General features: G+C 59.3%; 2 protein-coding genes and 1 long non-coding RNA gene across 4 annotated transcripts; 2 read left to right on the forward strand and 1 right to left on the reverse strand.

Annotated features, from left to right (window-relative positions):
* Nucleotides 1–716: 716 nt before the first annotated feature.
* Nucleotides 717–6,872, reverse strand: PRCD (photoreceptor disc component). The gene is made up of 4 exons (XM_061144744.1): nucleotides 6,753–6,872; nucleotides 6,372–6,440; nucleotides 3,934–4,014; nucleotides 717–816 (listed from the first exon to the last, which is right to left on the reverse strand). The coding sequence occupies exons 1-3, from the start codon at nucleotides 6,824–6,826 to the stop codon at nucleotides 3,993–3,995; spliced, it is 165 nt and encodes a 54-aa protein (XP_061000727.1). The 5' UTR covers nucleotides 6,827–6,872; the 3' UTR covers nucleotides 717–816; nucleotides 3,934–3,992.
* On the forward strand, nucleotides 2,667–4,764 carry LOC133057782 (uncharacterized). The gene is made up of 2 exons (XR_009693095.1): nucleotides 2,667–3,076; nucleotides 4,372–4,764. It is a non-coding gene; the product is annotated as an uncharacterized LOC133057782 (long non-coding RNA).
* Nucleotides 6,873–9,390: 2,518 nt separating the features above from the next.
* Nucleotides 9,391–18,950, forward strand: CYGB (cytoglobin). 2 transcript variants are annotated; one of them, XM_061144745.1, is made up of 4 exons: nucleotides 9,391–9,613; nucleotides 14,734–14,965; nucleotides 15,116–15,253; nucleotides 17,689–18,950. In XM_061144745.1, exons 1-4 carry the CDS (start codon nucleotides 9,471–9,473, stop codon nucleotides 17,758–17,760), a joined length of 585 nt encoding a protein of 194 aa, XP_061000728.1. In that variant the 5' UTR covers nucleotides 9,391–9,470; the 3' UTR covers nucleotides 17,761–18,950. The 2 variants fall into 2 exon arrangements, with proteins under 2 accessions (XP_061000728.1, XP_061000729.1); XM_061144746.1 differs by having other exon boundaries at nucleotides 9,395–9,613; nucleotides 15,116–15,279.
* The last annotated feature ends 2,640 nt before the right edge of the window (nucleotides 18,951–21,590 follow it).

The raw sequence follows: 21,590 nt of genomic DNA on the forward strand, positions 1-21,590 counted from the left end.
TATCATCAAAGTAAACCTCGGTATCAGCCTCTTGGCTCTTCTCCTGTTGAGGCTCTATCTCAAGGTCTTGGGCTTCTCCAGCAGTGGGGTGCCTGCAGAGGGGGTCCCGGGAGCCATGGGGTCAGCTGGGCCCCCTGCTGTCGTGTTGTGTCATCATGGCTGCCTCAGATGGGGCTGTGTCCCGCCAGTCTAGGACCGGGCCTCTGCTCTCTGCCGCTGCCCAGGACCGTCCTGTCCGTAGACACGTTTGGGATAGGCCGGTACCCTCCCCAGTCACGCCAGGCGCTGCTGCGGCTGCCTCCCTTGCTCGCCTACCCCACCCCCACCACGTTGTCAGCTCTCTGGTCGTGTCCCAGTCTCCCAGGCTCCAGGAGAGACTGGCAGCGGCCCTGAGCCTCAGCCGCAGAAGTCGCAGAAGACAGCACCTCCCTGCCTCCAGCTGCTGCCCTCGGCCGCCCTGCAGCTCCGAGCAACCTTTTCCCTGTCACTCAGGCTCCCACGGCAGGGAGATTAGCATTCAGACGGAGGGTGGAAGAGCATCAGGGCAACCGCCGCCTGTCTTCTCTGGAGCTGAGAAGCGGAGCCTCTGGGGGGGGCGGGCAGGTGTCCAGGCCAGAACCGTCCCCACCCCCTGGAGGTTGGGACGGGGTTCTAGGTACCCAGAAGCGACAGCAGCCAGCTCTTGTACCATCTCACTGGGTGCTAGGTCTTACTCGGTGGCCCCCACCCAGCAGTGCCACTCTGCTGTCCTCTCGTGTGTTTCAGAGTTGCCCAATGCCTGGTGGTCGTCTATGTGGGAAGACAGGCCAGGAGGGGCTGTGGAAAAGAGGGGAGGGACTCTAGCTGTTACGATTTACCTACTGATTATTCTGTAATTGTTCAGTAACTGACAGTTTACAAACACAATCCCACTAGCTCACATATATTGAACACTTAGTAACATGGTAAACACGCCACACACATTATCTAATTGAGCATCAATCCTGTGAGACAGGAAACTAATTCTATTATCTCCGTGCTATAGATGAGGAAACAGGCACAGGACATTCAGTAACGTACCCAAGGCCACAGAGGTATGAAGTGGAGGTGGAGTCAAGATTTCAACCTGGTGCTCTGACCCTGGGCTCTCGCTCTCAAATCCCTGATAATTATTTCCTAACAGCCCACACCCTGGTCCAGGAGGGACCCAGCTCTCTCTCTCTCTCTCTCTCTCTCTCTCTCTCTCTCTTTCTCTCTCTCTCTCGTCGCCCTTAATCCCCTCCTTCTTGTTATAGCTGATCTACCAAGCTCCTGAACTTTTCTGCTCTCATTTCCAAGCAGCAGCTCTTTCTAAGGAAATGGGAGGGAGAGGGACTCAGTCTCTTGGGAACACTGGGTCCACCCCCTGCATGGGCTTCAGCCCAGCTGCTGGGATGGGAGATAGTGGGCCGAGGAAGGGGCGCCTCAGCCCCGGGCAGCCTCCTGAAGAGGAGTTCTCGGCTGAGGGTGGCAACTCTGCAATAGGAGCTGCCAGCGTGCAGACTGTGCAGAGCCCAGGGGCGGGAGAGCCCTGAGAATAAGAGGCGAGCGTGGGCCGGGCGTGTGGGGAAGGTGTAAACACAATCTGCTCCCACCAAAGCCAGCCTGCTCCCTGGGGGAGAGAGCCCCTCCCGCCCAGCCCACATGGCACCCCGGCTGCCAGGGCCTGGGCAGCTTCCAAGCCCAGCAGACACCTCCCCCCACCCCAGCATCCCCTTCCTCTCACTTTCCCTCCCTTCTTCCGGCTAATGGTCCCCAGGGGCGCCTTCACCTCCTGGGCAGACTCTGAGAACAGGGCTGCAAAGGGGTGTCACTCTGTGGATGTGTGTCTGGGCAGTGAGCCAGCCCCGGTGCAGCGAGCCGACCTTGCTCTGACAGTTCCTCAGCCCAGTAGAAGGAGACAGGCAGAGAGCAGCAGCCAGGATGAAGTGACAGGAATATGGCAAAGAGATTAGAGAATGAATGCAAAGATAGGATCAGGGAACACAGGCCAGGTCCTGGGAACAGTGCCCTCTGGCCCTCAGCCTGTGAGTCCTGTCACCAGGACGGTGATGCCTCCCGGAGAAAGACAGGCTGACGGGAGCTGAGACAGGTGGTCACGAACTTGTGGCCCATGTCAGACGGGCAGCGGGGCTCTGACTCGGTTCCAACACGGAGCTCCTCCCCCTGGTGCGACCCTTCCCCTGCCTCCGCCCTGCCCTACTTTTTGAGGCCCCCACAGCACTGCCAGGCTCCCTGCCGCAGGCTGTGCCTCTTCCCTGTCCCTTGAGAGCGGGTTCCCCGAGTCTGCGGCATCTCAGCCTTCCCTGTTGTCTACAGAGCTCCTCCAGCTCCGAAAGTCAAGGGGCGGGGGGCTGGCCAGACAGAGGCCTCGCTCCTAGCAGGGGGTGAGCAGTGGAGGCTGGAGGGGGAGGAGAGATGCACGTGGGAGGAGGGGGGCTTGGGAAGATGAATGGCCGCGAGGCAGTGGGCAGCAGCTGCCTGCCGGGTCTGCGCCTGGATCTCAGGGAGCAGAAGCGGAAATCTCCTTTTATCTCCCCTCAGGATCAGGCAGGATCGTAAAGAGAGAAATGGCAGGGCAGCTGGGGGCAAAGGAGGCCGCCGCCGCTGCTACTGAGCAGTCAGCAGACTGACAAAAACAAGTGTCACGCTTCTCCCTTCCCACACGCTGCTGCCCAGTTGGAACACAGGCTTGCGTGCACGCGCGTACACACACACGCACGCACTCTGCGAGGACAAGCTGTGGGTTGCTTCCATCCAGCTGCAGGCAGACACCTCACAGACCCAGCCGGCCCTTCCTAGAGCTCTTTTCAGCAGAGCCGCCAGCAGGGTGAGCTCTGGGGACTGGGGAGAGGCAAATGTCACAGGATGTGAGTGCCACCGCCGCCAAGTGACACCACACAGCCCTGGACGGGCTGAGCTGCCAGCGATGGATGGCCAGGCCAGCGAAACCGCTTCTTCCCCTGAGCAGCCGCAGATTCCAGGTGGTTTCAGGAGGCTTGCACCCCCTCCCCCTTATGAGCCTGGGGTCCCCCACTTTCTGGCTGGGTGACGCTAGGTAAGTCAGCGAACCTCTCTGCGAGTTTCCTCATTTCTAAACCGTGGATGATTGCGTGACCAGCCTCCATGGGTTATTGTGAGGGTTCAGCAGAGGACGACAGGCAGCCCCTCCTTGGCAAACATGAGCCACCGCTGTCCCTCACTTCTGGAGTCTCCTCACTCCTTACTGTTCCCTCCTGTTGCCCCAGAGTTAACAGGGCTGGGGCACCCTACTGAGTCCCTCTCTCTGGGTGGCCTCCGAGGAAGGGAGCCTGTCCCAGAGCTCAAGCTCCTCCGCCCTTCCCGCCTGCCCGTCCAGGCCCGCTTCTCCAGGAGCCTCATACCAGGGCCTGGGGCAGTGCAGACCAGCGGTCCGGGCCGAAAGGGGAGTCTACCTTCTCGACAACTGCTTTCCCTGGTCCCCCTCCTGTAGCTGCTGCTTCTAGCACATTGTCCTTCTGGGGTGGGGGGCACACCGGGACTTGAGCTGAAAGAGAAAACCCAGCTGATGGGCTGGCTGTCCCATCCCAGAGCAGGGGCTTGTATTTCAGAATGGAATCCCAGAGCACTGCCTCTCCCTGAGAAGTCCTCTAGACAGCCCTCAGGCCCCCAGCAGGACCGCCACCTCATCCCCAGGCCTAGAAAATGCTATTGAGATGACCCCTTGTTCTCTTAAAACTAACCCTTATGTTGTGACCTGGAACACAACAGGCTCTGGGCAGGAGCCGCCAGAAGGAGTCCACCCTCCTACCCTCAACCTCCGTGGTGACCACAGCCTGCTCCGCTCCCACGCAGCCAGGCCTCGTGGACTCTGTGTCCTTCCCGCCGTGTCCCCAGCCCTGCTCTCAGCCCTCGAGGCTGCAGACCCTGCCCTACCTGCCGTGGCCAGCTGATCCCAGGCCCTGGGGCTGAGCTCCGCCTCAAGAGACCAGGGCTTACTGCAGAGGCTCTTTCTCCCTAAACAGGAAAGAACACGGAGTCAGAGAACTGGAGGGATAGACCTGCCCCTGTTTCCAGTCTTCCCCTTTCTCCCACCCCTGCACCTAGTGATTCACCCTACAATAGAGGAGCAGGAGCCCCCCAGAAGCCAGTTGGAATTAACGACAGTGGAATGGAGAGCACCCCCCATCTTCCATGCCCCCCTACTCCCCGCCCCCAGGCCAGCCCTCCATGGAGCTGCCATCAGCAGGAGGGGTAGATGGGAGACCTGTTTCTCCAGCTAACTGAGTCCCAAAGAGTTAACAGTCCTGGCAAGGCCACGGCAGACCAGGCCCGGCCAGATGGTCCCAGATTTGGCCTTTTCTCTCCTGACAGAAGCTCCAGGGGCATTTCATGTAGAGGAGATGGACTCTGAAGTCAGAGACCTGCCAGTCCCACATCAACCACAAACTTCGCGGACGGCCTCAAGCAAGTCATTTCCATCTCCCTCTCCCTCAGTTTCCTGCAACCTTGACAAGACCCAGAAACACTTGAAGTGCCAGACCTCTGGGGCCAGGGGATCTTCTGAGTGAGATCTCCTGAGGAAGAGAGCCCCTGGGGAAGAATAAAGCACTGATCTTAAAACAGCAAGAGAGAACCTGGTGTTAATTGAGCAGTTACTCTGTGCCCAGTGCATTATAATGGTTATCTCACTCAAACCTCACAGAAACCTGGTAACCACTCTGTTATTAATCTCAGTTTACATATAAATAAAAAGATTACATAATTCGCCCACAGGCTGTCAGTAAGAGGGGAGGTGGGATTTAAACTCGGGCTGCCCCACTCCAGGCTTCCCTGGTGGTTCAGTGGTAAGGAATCCACCTGCCAATGAAGGAGACATGGGTTCGATCCCTGCATCGGGAAGGTTACCAGGCAGGGGAAAAGGCAACCCACTGTGATTGCCTAAGAAATCCTGTGGACAGAAGAGCCTGGTGAGCTACAGTCCATGGGGTTGCCCAGTATCGGACACGACTGAGCAACTGAGCACGCATGCCTGCCCCACTCTAGACCCAAACCCAACAGTGAGGACCAGGGGGCTTTCCTGGAGGAGCAGTGGTTAAGACACTGCCTTCGGGGTTGGATCCCCAGTCGGGGAACTAAGAGGAAGGGCATCGCAGAAATGACTCTGCTTCCTGCATGGGCCCTGGGCTTCCTGGGGACCCAGGGGAGGTAGGGGAGACGGAGTTGGGGGTGGGCAGGGAGCCAGGGGACGTGGTTCTGACATTCCAAACCTAGAGGAATCCAAAGACTGAGAAGTCAGGGCAGAGACACCAAGAAAGACTCACGTTCTATTGCCCATCTCGACCTATCTGGGGGTCACACCGCAGGCACGTCCCCCACGCCTTGGACAAGACATGGGGCACCCAGACAAGCGTGCGTGCACATGCTGCCTGTCTCTACCATCTGAGCCCTGTGGGGAGACAGTCTCCTCCCAGGGTCCCCGCGGCCCAAGGCCATCACACTCTGTCTCTCACGGGGGAGTAAGAGAAGCAGTGCCAGGGGTTCCAAAGAAACTGTTACAGGAGAGAACATCCCTCTTCAGCTAGGCCTCCACACCAGGTGGGCCTGCAGGCACAGACCCACATCTCCCACAGTGTGTCCCTAACAAACATTGTTCAATTTTTCAATGTATTATTGGGCATAGAGCCCCTCTCATCAAAGGACATTAGTCACCTGGGGAAGGAGAAGTCCAGACATTCCCCCGCCCCCCCGCCCCGACCCTAGCTTCACCCCTTCTAAAGGCCACATGGCTTCAGAAGAGGGAAGAGTTAACTTTCTGGCCACTGGAGACAGCGTCCTGCCCGCAGGGGCTGCCCAGCCAATGGCACTCGGTGGCGGTGATGTCATGCGCCTCCCGCGCCTTCTATTGGGGACCGGACAGCGAATCCTGCTGGAGGCTCAGGCAGCGGAGCTGCCGAGACTGGGCGGGGGCCAGGAGAGGGAGGGGGAAGGGAAGGCAGGCCGAGCATCACAGAGCTGCTGCTGCCTCCTCCCTCTCTCCACTCCCCCTGCGCCTCCCAACAGGGGGGCCCTGGGGACCACCCCACACTCGGACACGCAAGACAGAACAGTTTGGGTCCACAAGGGGAGGCTGGGACTCCAATACCCAGCTGGAGAAAACATACATTCAGCCCACCATAGGCACACAGGGAACAGGCGAGCTGGGGTGAGGGGCCAGCCTGGATCACACACACACACACACACACACACACACACACACACACACACTCACACACACGTACACCCCAGGGCCTGGGCAGGGACTAGGGACAGTGGCAGCCTCCTTAGTGACACCTGACGCCCTCCCTGCTCCACTCCAGGCTCTTCTGCCTTACCTGTCTGAGGACTGGAGGTCTGTTTCCAAGCTGCTGCCCGTAACTGCCCCATCGACTCCACTGGGCTCTCTGCAGGAGGGAAAAGAGGTCGGCAGGGCTGTGGGTGACACCTGGATCCCAGACCCCAGACCCTGGACCCCAGGCCCCTCTCCTGCTTCTCTGCTAGACCTAAGCCATATTGGGTTCTGGGGACCAGAGGCTGCAGCCAGCATCTTCGAAGAACTCCCAGTGCCCCTTACTCCAAGGGAAAGCCTCTCAGGGCTCCCCAGCAAGTCCCTCCCAGCCTCCCTGCTGAGTCCAGGCAGCCTCTGCCTACCTTCAGCCCAATTGTTTCCCCTCCCCCACCCCCACCCCCAGCCCATGGCCCAGTGAGTTTCTCACGGTTGGACCCGGTTGGCGAATCTGCGGCGCCAGAGCATGGCCAAGGTGCTGAGCAGGAAGAGGGTGGTGCACATGTCTCAGCTGCCCCATCCCCTCCGGACCGAGTCTGTAGGAGAAGGCCAAGATGGCCCCCGCCAGCTCTCTCGAGCCCCTGCCCTCCGTCCTGAAGTTCCTGCTGGCGATGGATTAGGAGGCTCAAGCTGATTAGTGGGGTCAGCAGACCCGACCTTGTGAAGCCTGATTAACCTCACTGGGCCCAGGTTGTCCCCCCAGTGGCCGGGTAAACCGCCCTCTGCCTGTTGTGGATGTAGATATGACTAAGCCCTGGGCCTGGCCCTCTAGGGGCTTAGAGTCTAAAACAAACTCCCTGGCAAGTTAAACAAATGGCCACCACCCACCCCGGAGAGACTCAGGCGATTAAAGACGCCTACAGAACTCTCTGGGAATTACAAGCATCAGGAGACACTTCAGAGAGAAGTTGGGCTCTCTCATCTTGGCTGAATTTGCAGGGGCTCAGGGAAGAGTGGGCCCCCAGACAGAAGACTCTGCCAGGGCTGCAGGCGTGAAAACTCAAGGCGTGTTCCAGCAACTGGAATTCGAGTATTGGTGGAGGCATGATGTCACAGGGGAGGTATCAGGAGGGGAGGAAGAGAGAGGAAGAATATAGATGATGAAACCAGAAAGACAAGGGAGGCCAGGGAGTGAAGGGCTGGGCTGGCTAAATGGTTCACTTCTAACCTCTGGACAGTCCTCGCCCAGTGCTTCCGATTACATACCCTCGTCAGTAAAAAGCAGAATTTAAGTGCGCACTCATGAAAGAAACATACGGGTGCACTTATAAAGGAATCATATGCATCCACTCATAAATTATACACCATATTACTGTGCAAATACAGTCCTGCCACCAGAGACATACATAAAGCTTGTAAAGGTTGAGATAAAAGTAATTTTCTCCTACTTTCTGTCCACATCCCAGGGGAATCTCTTGGGCGCCATTTGGAAGGCCACTGCACTGGCCGTGGGAAGCTCTCAGAGGAGTTTCTGAGGTGACCCAGCACAGCGTGCTCTGCCTTGGTCCAGGCAGCATGCGGAGCACAGCTCAAAAGCGAGGACATGGGTCTAGAGTGGCCCAAGAAGCTGAGCCCACCCATTCTCCTCCATCCCTCTCCAAGACTCCCAGAGGAGGGCACTGGCGCTGCCCTCCCTCAGCTGAGACCTGTTGGCAAGAGACCTCCTGCCCAGGGTTCCAGCAAGGTACCTGGATCCTGGACTCCATCAAGGCCCAGACCTGGGGCTGTGCCAGGGCACTCTACTTGGAAACACGATTTTTTAAAGAAGCACGTCAACCAAAGCTGAAAAGCCAAGCTACGCCTCTTGCTAAACTTGAGCAGTAGACAGAGTTGGATAGGCAGGGTCACCAGGAAGCCTTAGGGACAACTGGACACACCCGACGAGTGCCCTCGCAACTTTCAGATGCTTGCAGCCTCTGGCTTCAACTGGGAGTCAGAGGCAGGACCCCCACCATATGGGTGGCTCTCAGAGGTACCGTCCCCACCTCTGGTCCAATCGCGCCTCCCTGAGAATTCCACCAGGACAAGAACTTGTCTTCTTCACCCACAGAACCCCTCCCTAACCCAGGCCCTGGCAGCTGAGATGCCTCCAGCGTCCTGGCCCTCCCCAGGACTACTTGACATCCCACCATCCCCACCGCAAGGCCCCTTTGCCCAGTCGGCTGCCTCTCCTTCAAACTTCGTTCCTCCAGGGTCAGCATTAGGGGAGCGCCAGGTTTTGGCCCGCCTGTGTAGTTGGTAAGTCACCCAGGGCCTCCAGGGCCTTCTTTCTGAGGCCACGTGCGTGTACCTAGGGGGAGGGGTGCTGGCGGGAAAGGAAAGAGGGGCTCAGGCCTCTTGGCCGCTCAAGTTCGACAGCCACCCTCCTGTCTCCGCACCGGGGTTTTCCTGTAAGGTGTTGGAGCAGGGAGATGACAGCAGTCCCAAACCCTTCGGAGTCTGGGCTCCGGAGCCCTGGGGGTGGCGCCAGGGCCCCGCGGCTGGCTCGGGGAAGGAGCGGGGTCTAACCAGAGCTCAGCTCCCACCGCGGCGCTGCCGGAGGGGCTCGCGTCCGCCCCCTCGGGCTCGCGGCCACGCCGCAAACACCCGAGAGTGTTTGACTCAGAGTCAGTTCCCCTTGGCGGGAAGGGTGCACACACGCCCCCAGACCCGCACCCGCCGCGGCTCACTCCTGTGCGGCCCGCGCGACCCCGCGCCGGGTGTCTGCCAGCCGCCTCCTCCCGAGACCCCCAGTACCCCCGCCACATCTACGCCCCAGCCCCGCCCGGCCATCAAACTCCGGTCTGGAGGGCGGGCAGGCGCCGGCCGCGTCGCCCCCACCCCGCCCAGCCTTCACCTTGCCGGAATTGGCTCACGGACACGAGTTTGGGGGTTTGGAGCGGATTTATTTTTTTTTCACATTTTTTCCAGCAGACCACATCCCCGCCCCCCGCTCGCGGTCCCCCGCCCCCTGCACATATACCCTACACACACGCGCGCACACACACACACACACACACCCGGCGCGCACAGACAGACACGCTCCCTCCCTCCGGCGCGCTCTACCACTCGCCCGCCCGCCGCGCACGCCGCCGGCCCCGGCTCCCCGCGCCCCGCGCCCCGCGCCCCGCCGCCGCCGAGCGAAGCCGGGCTGGGCTTGAAGCTGCTCATGGAGAAAGTGCCGGGCGAGATGGAGATCGAGCGCAGGGAGCGGAGCGAGGAGCTGTCCGAGGCGGAGAGGAAGGCGGTGCAGGCGACGTGGGCCCGGCTCTATGCCAACTGCGAGGACGTGGGGGTGGCCATCCTGGTGAGGTAGGTGTCGCCCCGGCCCGGCCGGGCCCGGGGGAGGGACGGCGGCAGCTGCTCCAGGCAGAGGCGGGCTCGGCCTGGGTCCGAGCTCGGGCGCCACCTTCCCAGCTGCGACTGGGGCCCGAGCCGGTCGGGGGATTGCGGGTAGCCTGGGGCGGCTTGGGGTGGGCGAAGCCCTGGCCGAGCCCTTCTTAGCTCTGGGCGAGGGGCTCACCAGGAACTAGGAACCAGATACAGAAGGAAGGCACCTCCTTCCCCCTCCTCTCCCGGGCCTCAGAACTCCTGGTTCAGCCAGCCTTGCCTTCCTCGCCGCGACCCCAGCCACCCGCAGCTGTTTTGGACGCACATTTTACGGCCTTTCCAATGAGGGTCGTGGAGGCTCCCCATTCTAGAGGCAAGAAAACTGAGGATCAGCCAAGGAGGACAAAGAGGAGCAAACCCTTTTCTCCAGCTCAGCCAGCCCCTTTCCGTGTTCAAAGACTTGGAAGGGCTGCGCAAAGGGCAAAAGAATAGAGGTCAGAAGAAGTGGACCCCACAGGTCCCGTTTTCCCAGCTGGTCCCTTCCTGCCCCTGGGGCCAGGCCAGCAGGGAGCTCCCAGGTGAGATGCAGGTGAGTGGAGAAGTAAACAGTCCCCTCGGATACAGTCCCTGCTGAGTTTGATGGAGGGAAAGGGAGAAGCTTCAGAGACAGGGCCCCATCTCATCCTTCAGAGACAGAACCCCAGGTCTGGGGAGGAAAGGTCGTGGGTCTTGGGCTCAGGGGTCATTCAGGAACCACATGCCCCCAAGGGATGCACACACAGAGTGACACTGTTATTCACACTCCTACACACCAGTGCACATGCACGCCATTCCCACAGAGTGCACACGCTAGTACCTGACTACAGCTCCAGATCACTGCTCTCTTCCCACACATGCTGGTCCCTGGGGGGTGCAGGCAGAGAGGCCCAGACCCACACTCACCCCCAACCCTCTGTCCCTGGCAGAGGGAAGCTGTCAAATCTAGGACAGATCGGGGCAGTCTTTTGGTTTAAAGATGGGGTGAAACCTCCCATTGGAAAGGACAGTTGAAGTGCATGCCTGTCTCCCAGGCTTGGCCCCATCTCTGGCTCCTCTTTTTCTCCCACACTCTCTCCCTTCTGCCTCCCCCAAGCCTGGGACCTACCCAGCTCCATAATGATGTGCCCTGATTCCAACTTAGAAACAGATTTTGGAGGAAAAAAAGAGCAAGCAGCACTCTTGAGGAGTTCCAAGAAGGCGCCTAAGGAAGAGACAGCTATTTGGGCAGCTCCCAGGCTCAGAAACAGCTGGGGTGGTGGGGAAGGTAAGAGGGGATTTCAGGTTCCCAAGCCATCAGACATGGGAGGTGCATCTCTGCACAATCGTGCACCCACACGGTGGGTCGCAGAGTCACAGATGCGCCAGACTGCATCCCAGGGGGGCAGCTTTCAGCATTCAAGCCTCAGGATGCATGCGGATACTCACACGGGTCACCAGGAGGAAATGAGGCGAGGTTAACAGGACCATGGCTATTTTTTGTCCCAACACCCTGCCATTTGCCAATAAGGACATGTAGAGGAGGACTTGGCCACCCACTCCAGTGTTCTTGCCTGGAGAATCCCATAGACAAGAGCCTGGCGGGCTGCAGTCCATGGGGTCACAAAGAGTCGGACACAACTGAGCGACTAAGCGCAGCACAGGAGATGTGTCCACAGTTCCGCTCCTGGGATCCCACCTAACTTCCCCAGGAGGATTGCCGAGGAAGGACCTGAACCCCGAGGTGTTTCTGGAGAGTCTGAGCTCTTGGCAAGGTTTTCTTTCTCTCTGTGTGCCCCTCTGTGTTCCCTGGGGGGAGCTAGTTCCTCAGAGGGGACTGGGTTGGGCTGGGGAGGTGTTTACCAAGTGCCCAGGCCCACAATTAACCCGAGACGAAGAGTGGCTGAAGACCGAGATAGCAGTTAGATCTGGCTTGCTGATAACCCCGGCTACACTTCATCTGACCCCACCTCTGTTGCCAGGAACCCAGCCCAGCCTGGGACAGAAGCTGGCGGAGCAGACCCTCCCTCAGCCCACATCCCACCAGCCTCCCTTTTCTTTCACTCCTGCACCTGCTGTCTGCCCCAGGATGGGCGGTGTTAGGGGGCAAGACTGATACGCTTCTCAGATAAGGCCCCTCCCCAGATCCTGCACTCCCCCAGTTTTGTCCTATCTTCACGGGCCATCCACAGGCCAGGTGGAGCCCAAGACAGTAGCCTTGGGGCCAGTCTCATCCCCTGAGGAGGCAGCAGACATAAGGAAGGTAGCAGAGGGGCCACCCAGAACCCACACCCCCTCTCCCTGCCAGAGGAGACCAAGAGGGAGCACCCATGCTCAAGGAAGGCTCCCCTCCCAGTTGTAACTGCCGCCTTCCCCCTCACGTGCAGACAGGCCTATTTCAGGCTCTCTTGGAAGCCCAGATGCCTCTGGAAGCTGAGAAACTCCCCAAGGCTGGCTGCTGAGGCTTCTCCCAGCAGCAGCGCAGGCCAGGACTGAGAGGGTCAGGAGTAAACACAGGGGGCCTGGGAGAGACCCCAGGATGAAGGAGCAGAGCTCAGGCCCTTAGACTCTCTTGGCTCAGAAGAGGGACCCGGCAGGACCGTCCTTCCTCAGGGCCATAACATGGCACTGGGTGTGTTGAGCAGCAGACCCACTGGGTCTCAGGCCACCATCCCCGGCAGAGCAACCTCTGAGGTGGACTGGGGAAGTCATCAATGTGGGGGCTGCTCCGGCTCCTTCCTGGTCCTGCTACCCACTCCACTGGGCAACCTTGGGCAGCAGTTCCTCATTAAGGATATGGGGATTAAAACAGTGCCAACCTCAGGATAGTATCCCAAGGATTAATGAGATCTTATAGTAAGTGCTCAATAAATAGTCCCTGCTACCTCCTCGTCAGTAAAATGGACATAATGCCCACTTGGTTGTGGCATTAAAGGAAATAGCAAGTGGACATGCTCTGCATGTTGTTATTCACCCGCCAAGTCGAAATTGGTATTCTTATTGCCGTGTAAGACCTCCAAAGTCAGAGATTCCCCATTTAAAGCCAGATTGCGTTTTTCATAGCTGTCCTTCACTGTGATGCTTTTTTCCAATGTGTTTTCAGACCCGTCACCTCATCTGTCCTCACCAGTGTATCTGTGAAGTAGCGAGCAGGGGTGCGGGGACTGCTCTCACACTTGTGCAGACAGAAGGTTGTGAAGTGATTTGCCCAAGGTCACACTTGGCCTCTGAGAGGGGCCCTCCCAGCTCTCCATGTGGACTGTGTCCCGGTCACTCCCCCGCCAGCCTCCGGCTGGTCGCCTGAAAGGGTGGCGGGGGCCAGATGCTCTCCCTGCATCTACTCCAGCTCTCAGATCTGAGACCTGCCCCAAGGGTCATTTTAGCAAATTACCAATTCTCTCTGATCACAAAGGGGGACACTCCAAAGATGTGAAAACAACCTGAAAAAAAAAAAAAAAAAACAGGTCCAAGACAGTCCATCCTTTTTCTGAGGCTTCAGTTAAGTTACATAAGTTCTGATCGAGTCTGGCCACATACCTCCCTGTCCCGACTGGGAGATGGAGCGCAAATGTCATCACCACCATCCTGCAAACCGCAGGGCCCTGTGCCAGGGTGAAGGGTCAGAGGGTGCGTGAGACCCGGGCTCTGCTCTGGGGCTGTGGGACCCAGACGGGTAGAAAGGGAAAAAGCCGTGAAAGGTGGCAGGGAACCCACTGATGGCCTTGGAAGGAAAACAGTCACCCTGGGCCGGGCCATATGCTCTGGAAGAGGGCCGACTGACATGGGGAAAGAGGGAGGGAGGTGGTCCACTGTGTGGAAGGACAGGCCAGCTCACCCGAGGAATCTTTTACTGATGCTAAGTGATGCTGTTGGGCTGGAGCATGGGGCAAAATGTGGACCCCATGTTGGAGAAGCAGGTGTGGGACAGTTTCTAAGAAGCCTGGAATCTTAAGGAATTTTGACTGTGTCCGGTAGAACAGTGGTGAGTAATGGAATGTTTCTGAGCTGGAGAGCAACCCAGTGAATGTGATGGGCTGTGTGCTTAGCCATGTCCAACTCTTTGCACCCCCTGGACTGTAGCCCGCCAGGTTCCTCTGTCCCTAGGGATTCTCCAGGCAAGAATACTGGAGTGGGGTGCCATGCCCTCCTCCAGGGGATCTTCCCCACTCAAGGATCAAACCCAGGTCTCTTGCATAGTGAATGTGATATTTGGGGGGAATTAGACAATTGCAGATAAACCCGAGAGGGAAGGGGTAGATCACCCTAAGGTCTGCCCCAAGGCATGCACAGGCTGGCTGGAGAGGACAAATGTACAGACAGACAGGAAGGACTTACAGAACCACACCAGGCAGGTGACATCAAGCCATATCTTTAATTAAATCAACCGATGACTGTTTACTGCAGGCTGAGGAGGGTGGCGGGGTAGTGAAGAGGGAAGGGACGGCACTGGGAGGAGGACTGAGTCTCATTTCTTCCCTTCCCTTCCGTGACTGGAGTTAAGTCATAGTTGGGGCCTTTCCTTATTTAGGAAGAGAGCTCTGACCTTATCATAACAAAGGCCTTTACCAAGCACCCTACATCCACACTGTGCCCGCGAGCTCCCTCACTGCCTCCTCCCAACATCCCACAAGGACTCTCAAGAAAGGAGCAGTGATGCCCATTTCATTGATGAGGAAACTGAGGCTCATAAAAGTTAACTGCCCCCAGATCAACACCAGCCCGTGATTCCCAGAAGGCAGGCTCTTACCCTCTCGGCTGCGACTGGAGCAGGCCTTGAAGAGCGTGTGGCATTTGGGAAGAAGGCAAGAGGCAGGGGAGCAAGGAAGGCAGAGATCCGGGAGAGGACGTGCAGATCTCACTGATGCAAAAGGCCGGGACCCAGGGAGGGGCTTCATGTCAACCAGCTTGGCCAGAGGAAGCGCTGGTGTTTGAGGGACAGCTGCACGCGGTGGTGTAGGAGTGGGTCCTGCCTCTCCCCCATCACCCTCTTCCACCTGTGGACCAGGCTCCCCTCCCCATCATCCGGGCACTTCCGGGGGGGCCCAAGGCCGCCCCCCTGCTCAGCGCCCACCTGATGCCTCCTGCAGGTTCTTTGTAAACTTCCCTTCGGCCAAGCAGTACTTCAGCCAGTTCAGGCACATGGAGGAGCCCCTGGAAATGGAGCGGAGCCCGCAGCTGCGGAAGCACGCCTGCCGGGTCATGGGGGCCCTGAACACAGTGGTGGAGAACCTGCACGACCCCGAGAAGGTGTCCTCTGTGCTCGCCCTGGTGGGCAAAGCCCATGCCCTCAAGCACAAGGTGGAGCCCGTGTACTTCAAGGTGGGTCCCTGGGTGGGTGCTGCCACCCAACACCAAACCCCATTCAGCTCCCGAGCCCCACAGCCAGCGACAGTCAGGGGGGCCACCCAGCCTCGTCCCCCAGCGTGAACCCCGGGGGTTCACTCCCCCCTTCCTTCTCTTCATTTTCAGATCCTCTCTGGAGTCATCCTGGAGGTGATCGCCGAGGAATTTGCCAATGACTTCCCCCCTGAGACGCAGAGAGCCTGGGCCAAACTTCGCGGCCTCATCTACAGCCACGTGACCGCTGCCTACAAGGAAGTGGGCTGGGTACAGCAGGTCCCCAACGCCACCACGTGAGGAGGCAGCGCTCCCTGCCGTGTCCTCCCCTGTCCCCCAGCCTCCCACCTCTCCTGGTGCCCAGGGGCTGACCGCCCTCCAGGGCAGGGACACTCCCAGGGCGGGTGGCTCTGGGGTGCACACAGAGAAGAACAGGCACAATAGGAAAAGGCCCACTCATGCCAAGGGCCCCAGACAGATTCCCCTCAGGCAGAGCCTCCCCCTCCCCTAGAACTGGGCGGGGGGCACGCAGAGCACCCCAAGACCGAGGCTGCCCCAGCAGAGAGGCTTGAAAGGTTCCTGGCAGGAGGCTGGCTCATCAGACCCAGAGGCGGTCTAGGCCAGCTCTGGCCACTTCCTCCCTGGGTACCCATCACATGGGGCTGTTTTTCATCTCGTGCTGACCAGCGCTCCCTCCCGCCTTGGCCTCCAAGCAGGCCGGAGCCAGGAGAATCACGGGGATGCACGCACGTGCCGAGCCCACCCAGGCCAGCGTGGGTGTCCCTCCCACGCACACCAGCAGGGCGGGTGTAGGGGGGGTTGCTTCCGGGCTGACTTGAGTCCACGTTCCCAGTTCTGGGGTGAGGGCCCCGGGGACGGGCTCCAAGAGGGTGGCCAGCGGCCTCCCAGTGACTCCAACTGACTTGGAGCACGCGGGGAGGGCTGGCCCCCAGACGTGGCGGCTGGGAACACTCCAGCCTCCCTGGGCCCCCGTGGGGCTGGGGCTCTGGGAGCTCAATGGAGGGGCGGAGGCCAGGCTGGGCTGGAGGCGGGAGGGGGGGAGAGGCGCGGGGGCGGGAAGGGAATGGGAAGCAGGGGTCAGCCAGAGGCTCGGGACACGCGTTGGAGAGAAACAGTCCCAGCAGTTTCCCAGGGAAGAGGTGGCGTCCCCACCCCCACTCCCAGGGCTCCAAGCTGGGAGCTGGCCCACGGGGCCGGCCGGACCTCTACCCACAGACGTCCCCGCGCAGCTCAGGTCCTCCGAGGGCAGCCTGGCGAGGCCCTGCCTCCCGGCCTTCCTGCCACTGACCACCCTGGCCCCCCCACCCTTCTTCCCTGCCTCAGGACCACTCAAGGGAGCGGAGCCCTCGGGGATTGCTGGCAACAGCCAGGGGGCCGCTCCAGATGTTTGCAGCTGGGCCCTGGCCGGGCCCAGACCTCAGAGCGGATGGACAGGAAGCCGGCAGGCGGTTTTTTACCTGACCAGGAGGTGCTGGCAGGGCCTGCAGAGCTTCCGGAAGCAGCCAGAGGGGCCGGGAAAGGGTCAGAAGGGAGAAGGGGGCTTGCCCTCCCACGCCTCTCCCCAGGCAGGCTCTGCCGCCAAAGATGAGCTTGTTTACAGCCAAGAGAGGAGACTTCCTGCTTCTAGAGAAAAGGGCTTTTTTATAGGGGCCTGGAGGGCCAGGGAGAGAGAGCTGGCCGGTGCGAGTGAATCAGAACCACATGGACAACATTTCCCGACACGAAGCCCCGTCGCCTCCCCTCTCTTGCCTCAGCCGGACCCCTGGGACCGAAATCTTGCCAAACCCTAAACATTAGGAAACCGCCGAAATCTCCCGCCTCCCCCCTTTCGGCTCCCGTGGGCTCCATGGAGAAGGGCCGTTATGAGGACTGGTCAGGGCCCTGCGCCCTCCTGGGCCCCAGCACCCCATGTTTCTGAGGGAATCCCCTCATCCCTTTCCACACTCGAGTGCCGCCCGTGATCTCCGCGGGGCACAGATGCAGCCCCCAAGAGGGTGTGTCTCCCTGGGCCCAGGGCCTGCAGACCCAGCTACTGCTGGGTCCAAACGGGTTCAGAGGGCGGGATGGGGTTCCAGGGCAGAGATCTAGAAGGCCTCCATCCAGCCTCTCTTATCAGAGACTCAACAGTGGGCCAGACGCCACTGTTTATTAAACTGTCTCTGCTTCAGGGTGTGTGTGGGTGTGTGAGCGTGTGTGTGTGTGTGTGTGTGTGTGTGGGTGTTTGATGGGGGGGTAGTCAGGAGGTGGTGGTGGGGGTGGGGGGTGGTGAGTGCAAAGGGGACGCCCGTGGGTGGCCCGAGAGGGTACCACAGGCCAACCCGGGAGTGTGCGCGTCTCAGAACTGAGGACAGGCGCTCATGTTTGTACGGTTCTTTGCAGTTTGTGAAACACTTTCAGGCAGTTCTAGCACCCCGTTCTCACAGAGGTGGGCACTGCAGGCAGAACTCAGGATTTAGAGAAAAAGATACGAGGTTCAGGGGGCTGGTGGAGGTCGTACCGCAGGTTCCTGGCAGAAGATGGCCTTAGAAGCTGGGTGTAGTGGGCTCCTTTCAGGGGTCCCGCGTGAGATTCCGGGAGGGTGGTACCTGTCTCACCAGTCCCTGACTCCTGGCCCCTCCGCGAAGGTCCCCTGGCCCCACACTGAGGCCCTAGTAACCTGTCACCTCCTTCTGTCTCATCCGCAGCCCGCCGGCCACGCTGCCCTCTTCGGGGCCATAGGACCCCCTTCTTCTCCCCCATCCCTGGCAGCACCTTGAGCAGAAGGCCGAGTTCTGAAGACCCTCCTTGACCTTCCATCTCTGGGTGCCAAGGAAGCTGGAAGAATCCCTGACTCATCTTCCTGGAAAGAGGCTGCCTCCGCCTGGGCCACAGTCCCCCCTGGAGCCACCAGGAGGTGACGCTGGCTACCCGGATGCCGACTCCAAGGGCGCCAAAGCGGGTGGCCTGTGGGGATGGGGGACCCTCCCTCCTTGAAGAGCCGGGCACACCCTTCTTAGCTTTTCTACTCACTGTTAGAGACCAGCGGGGATCAGGGACAGGTCTGTGAGTCACTCAAGGAACGAAGAGGCCTATTTCTATCTGCCTGGCCACACGCGGGTCTGGTCTCCGCATCACTTATCTAGAGTACCACGCACACGTCTACCGCATATACAGATATATTCTATATACAATCTCTATATAAATATATATATATACATACATATCTTATAATGTGTATAGTGGGGCCCAGAGGCGCGTATGAGGCTTCGGTTCTGCCCACCGAGGGGTCCTGGCAGCTTCTGGGCAGAGATCAGAGTGTTCTGGAGGAGACAGGGGTCCCACAGAGGCACAGAGAAGATCATGTGGCAGGGCGGGGGCGACGCAGCTCGCCAGCAAAGCCCAGACCCTTCTCTCTGACCGGCTCCCCACATCCCGCTCTCCACTCGAGGCAGAAAGGTTTTGGTGCGCCCTACCTCTGCCCCCTACAAAAGGAGGTGGCTTCCTGACTTGCCCCCAGATGGGCCAGGGCAGGCAGAGAGGGCCGGAAGTTCTGGACGGGGTGACTGCAGCCAGCAGGGGAGGAGCCGGGGTCAAGAAACCTGGAATGCCAGGCTCCATCTGCCTTTGCCGCTAAGACAGCGGGAGGGAATCCAGGCTGCTTGTCCGCCAGGCAGGGCAGTGGTGATGGGACCAGATGCCTCTGTCTCGCCTTCCCTTCCCTGCTGCTGGCTGGCGGTCGGTCCTGTCCATCCATCTAGGTCAGCATTGCTGGGGATTCCCCCCACCCATGTGTACCCCTGGGTCGTGTGTGTCGTCCTCAAGGATGTTTTGCTACTGTGGTTACTGTGCCTGCCTCCTCCCGTCCCGTCTTCGTGCAGCCGTCCGTGTAACTGCCTGTCCTCCTTTTGTAGTTTCTGACGTTTGTAACCAGACCCAGCCGTGTCATTAAACAGACTTGTTCTTCCTGTGTCTGTGCACGCTCATTTGGTCTTTTCCTGCCATCTGCCCCTCGCCTCTGTCTCCCCAGCCTGAGTTCAAGACCGGGGCATTTTTCTTGGAAGGTGACCTCCCCACCAAGGTCCCCCTCACCTGCGTTTCAGCCTTGGCTGGTCGCGGGCCCCTCTGACTGGGGCTCAGGACGGTGGTGTGGGTCCCCCTGGTGGTTCAGTCGGGATCACAGAGCTGCAGACTGGAAGCTGGGCTCTTGGGGGTGGGGTGGGGCAGAAAGGGAGTCTGGGCTTGTTTTAAAATGTCCGGGGGACTTTTCACCTTTTGTTCTGGAAATCTCCCTGGTGTGGATAGGATAAGCAAGGGAAGACTCCAGGGAGAGATGTTCGGAAACGAAGGTCCGGCTAGTTTAGTGAGTCAAGCAAGCCAAGGGTGAGGCCTTGACCTTCCAGACCTGAGCTGGGTGTCCCATACCCTGCTTGCCGCTCGAGGTTCATGGGTGGGGCAGGCTGTGGGCATTTGAGAAAGTCTGCCCTTACAAGCCTTACCCACCCAGGACCACCCTGAACCCTCAGCTCCCAGCCCCTTCTGTCTCCCACTCCACAGCCTCAGGCCAGGCCTGCCCAGCCCCCACCCCTGATGGCGGCCACAGTCAGCAGCACAGCTCCCGGAGGAGCGACCAGGAGGTCACCACCCCCGGGGTGGGCTGCAGGGGAAGCAGGAAGCAGCGTCTGCCCCTGGGGAGGGCTCCGGCTGCCTGGGAAGATTCAGCTGACACACAGGGAAAGTCTCCCTGGGCCGTGAACTCCTTGAATGCAGGCCGAGCCTCCACGGCCTGGACCTGGTACAGCAGAGGTGCTGATTGCAATCCAGGGACTAAATAAATAAACTCCGCTCTTAGAAAGCAAGACCAGTACCTGGGGCCAAAAGTGAGCTGGGTGCTCCACTGACACAGGCACGTGCAGGGTGGAGAGGATGGAGCGAGGGCAAGGCTTTTCCAGGGTCAGAGCGCCCGTCTCTGCAGGGACAGTCTCCCTACGCTGTGTGACCTTGGGCAAGTCACTCAGACTTTCTAAGCCACAGGTCACCTCTAATTTAACATAGGAGTGTAACATGAGACCTGTCTTGCAAGGCAGGTACGAGGAGAACAAGGATGCACGCCATGGTCCTGGGGACGTGGGAATGCTCAGGGCAGAGTGACCGCCAGGTCATTGGGAAGCAACAAATAGAAGGATGGGGTGGGAGTGGGCGGGGAGCTGGCTAAGATGAGTGATGAGTCTTAGAAGAGACTGCCAGACTTCCAGGTTTCGGGCCTCGTGGTCCCTGGCGGGCTCAGGCTGAGCCAGAGGGCTCTGGGTGGGGGTGGGGACCGCGTGGCTGTGGTCCCCACGGTGGCTGTGACTAAGAGAAGAAGGGGCATCTGTGGTTGGAGGTGGGGGGGGAGGTAGTCTCTAGAAAGAAAAATCCCTCCCCATTTCACTTCTCTTGACCGGAGAGTGGTGAAGGGGCCTGGGAGATGGGAGTTTTTCTGGAACGCGGCCCTGGAGAATGATTCTCTCCACTGCCCACCCCACAAAGAGGGGACATTGGCAACTGGTGATTCACCCTATAGTTGGGGGAGGGGTGCTGCTTGAGGAGGGGGCTGGTAAAAGTCTGAACAGAGGCGATGATGCTGGGCAGGGCTCACCGGGTCCTGGTGGGCGGCAGGCTGGAGGCAGGGGGCTACCGGGTGCAGGAGCACTGACTGGCCCTTTGTTTTCTGCTGTGTGCTGAGGGATAACCTTGTCGCCGAGCGAGCGGAGCAAGTGGGTCAGCTCCCCTTGGCGGTGAGCGATGGGGTGTCAGGGACGCGGGTTGCAGAGGCTGAGTCTCCTTACTGCCAAGCGGACCGGTGAGGCAGCCCTACAGTGACCCCTGCTGGCCGCGGCGGGAACGGCACGCAAGAAGAAGCCTCAGCCTGAGCGGGTGGGCCAAGTTATTCCTATTTTCCTTCCTCCGGGGCGCACATTCCTCTGTCGCTTTATTTATTTATTTATTTATTTTTGGCCGCGGGTGGCTTAGTTCCCCGACCAAGGATCGAACTCAGGTCCTCGGCAATGAAAGCCCAAGTCTTAACCTTTGGACCAGTGGGGAATTCCCCCTCCCTTGCTTTAGAGGAAGTGGTGCCCCAACCAAGCCTAAACCCAAAAGATGGGCACCCCGTGTATACTTATGAAAATATCCTCCCCTGTTTTGACCCAAGTGGGAAAAAAATAAATTATTTTTTAAAAGACTATACACAAAGCCCCACATTTCCTAAGCAGTTAGGTTACCTACATTAACAGATAAACTCACGTAATTGGTGACCAACAGCCACGCAGGGGTTATTAAAACAAGCATCGGGGACTTCCCTGGTGGTCCAGAGGTTGAGAATCCACCCTCCAGTGCAGTGTGCGTGGGTTTGATCCCCGGTCTGGGAAGATCCCAGGCCCGTGCCACAACCCCTGAAGCCCTCACGCCCTAGAGCCCATGCTCGGCGACAAGAGGAGCCACCTCACTGAGAAGCTCAGGGACCACGACTAGACAGTAGTTCTGTGGGCGGCACCTGGAGAAAGCCCACGTGCGGGAACAAAGGCCCAGCGCAGCTGGAGGAGGGGGAAAAAAAATACAGTGGCCTGTC

The sequence above is a fragment of the Dama dama genome, chromosome 5 (assembly GCF_033118175.1).
Source record: "Dama dama isolate Ldn47 chromosome 5, ASM3311817v1, whole genome shotgun sequence".
Taxonomy (NCBI): Eukaryota; Metazoa; Chordata; class Mammalia; order Artiodactyla; family Cervidae; genus Dama; species Dama dama.

Bases quoted from the DNA above. Each gene is read 5' to 3' on its own strand.
- PRCD (XM_061144744.1), bottom strand. From the start codon at position 6,826: ATGTGCACCACCCTCTTCCTGCTCAGCACCTTGGCCATGCTCTGGCGC. The intron at 6,441-6,752 runs GTGAGAAACTCA...TCCCTCCTGCAG, and splicing joins TTCGCCAACCGGGTCCAACC to AGAGCCCAGTGGAGTCGATG. The intron at 4,015-6,371 runs GTAAGGCAGAAG...TTTCCTGTTTAG, and splicing joins GACCTCCAGTCCTCAGACAG to GGAGAAAGAGCCTCTGCAGT.
- CYGB (XM_061144745.1), top strand. From the start codon at position 9,471: ATGGAGAAAGTGCCGGGCGAGATGGAGATCGAGCGCAGGGAGCGGAGC. The intron at 9,614-14,733 runs GTAGGTGTCGCC...TGCCTCCTGCAG, and splicing joins GGGGTGGCCATCCTGGTGAG to GTTCTTTGTAAACTTCCCTT. The intron at 15,254-17,688 runs GTACAGCAGGTC...TCTCATCCGCAG, and splicing joins CCTACAAGGAAGTGGGCTGG to CCCGCCGGCCACGCTGCCCT.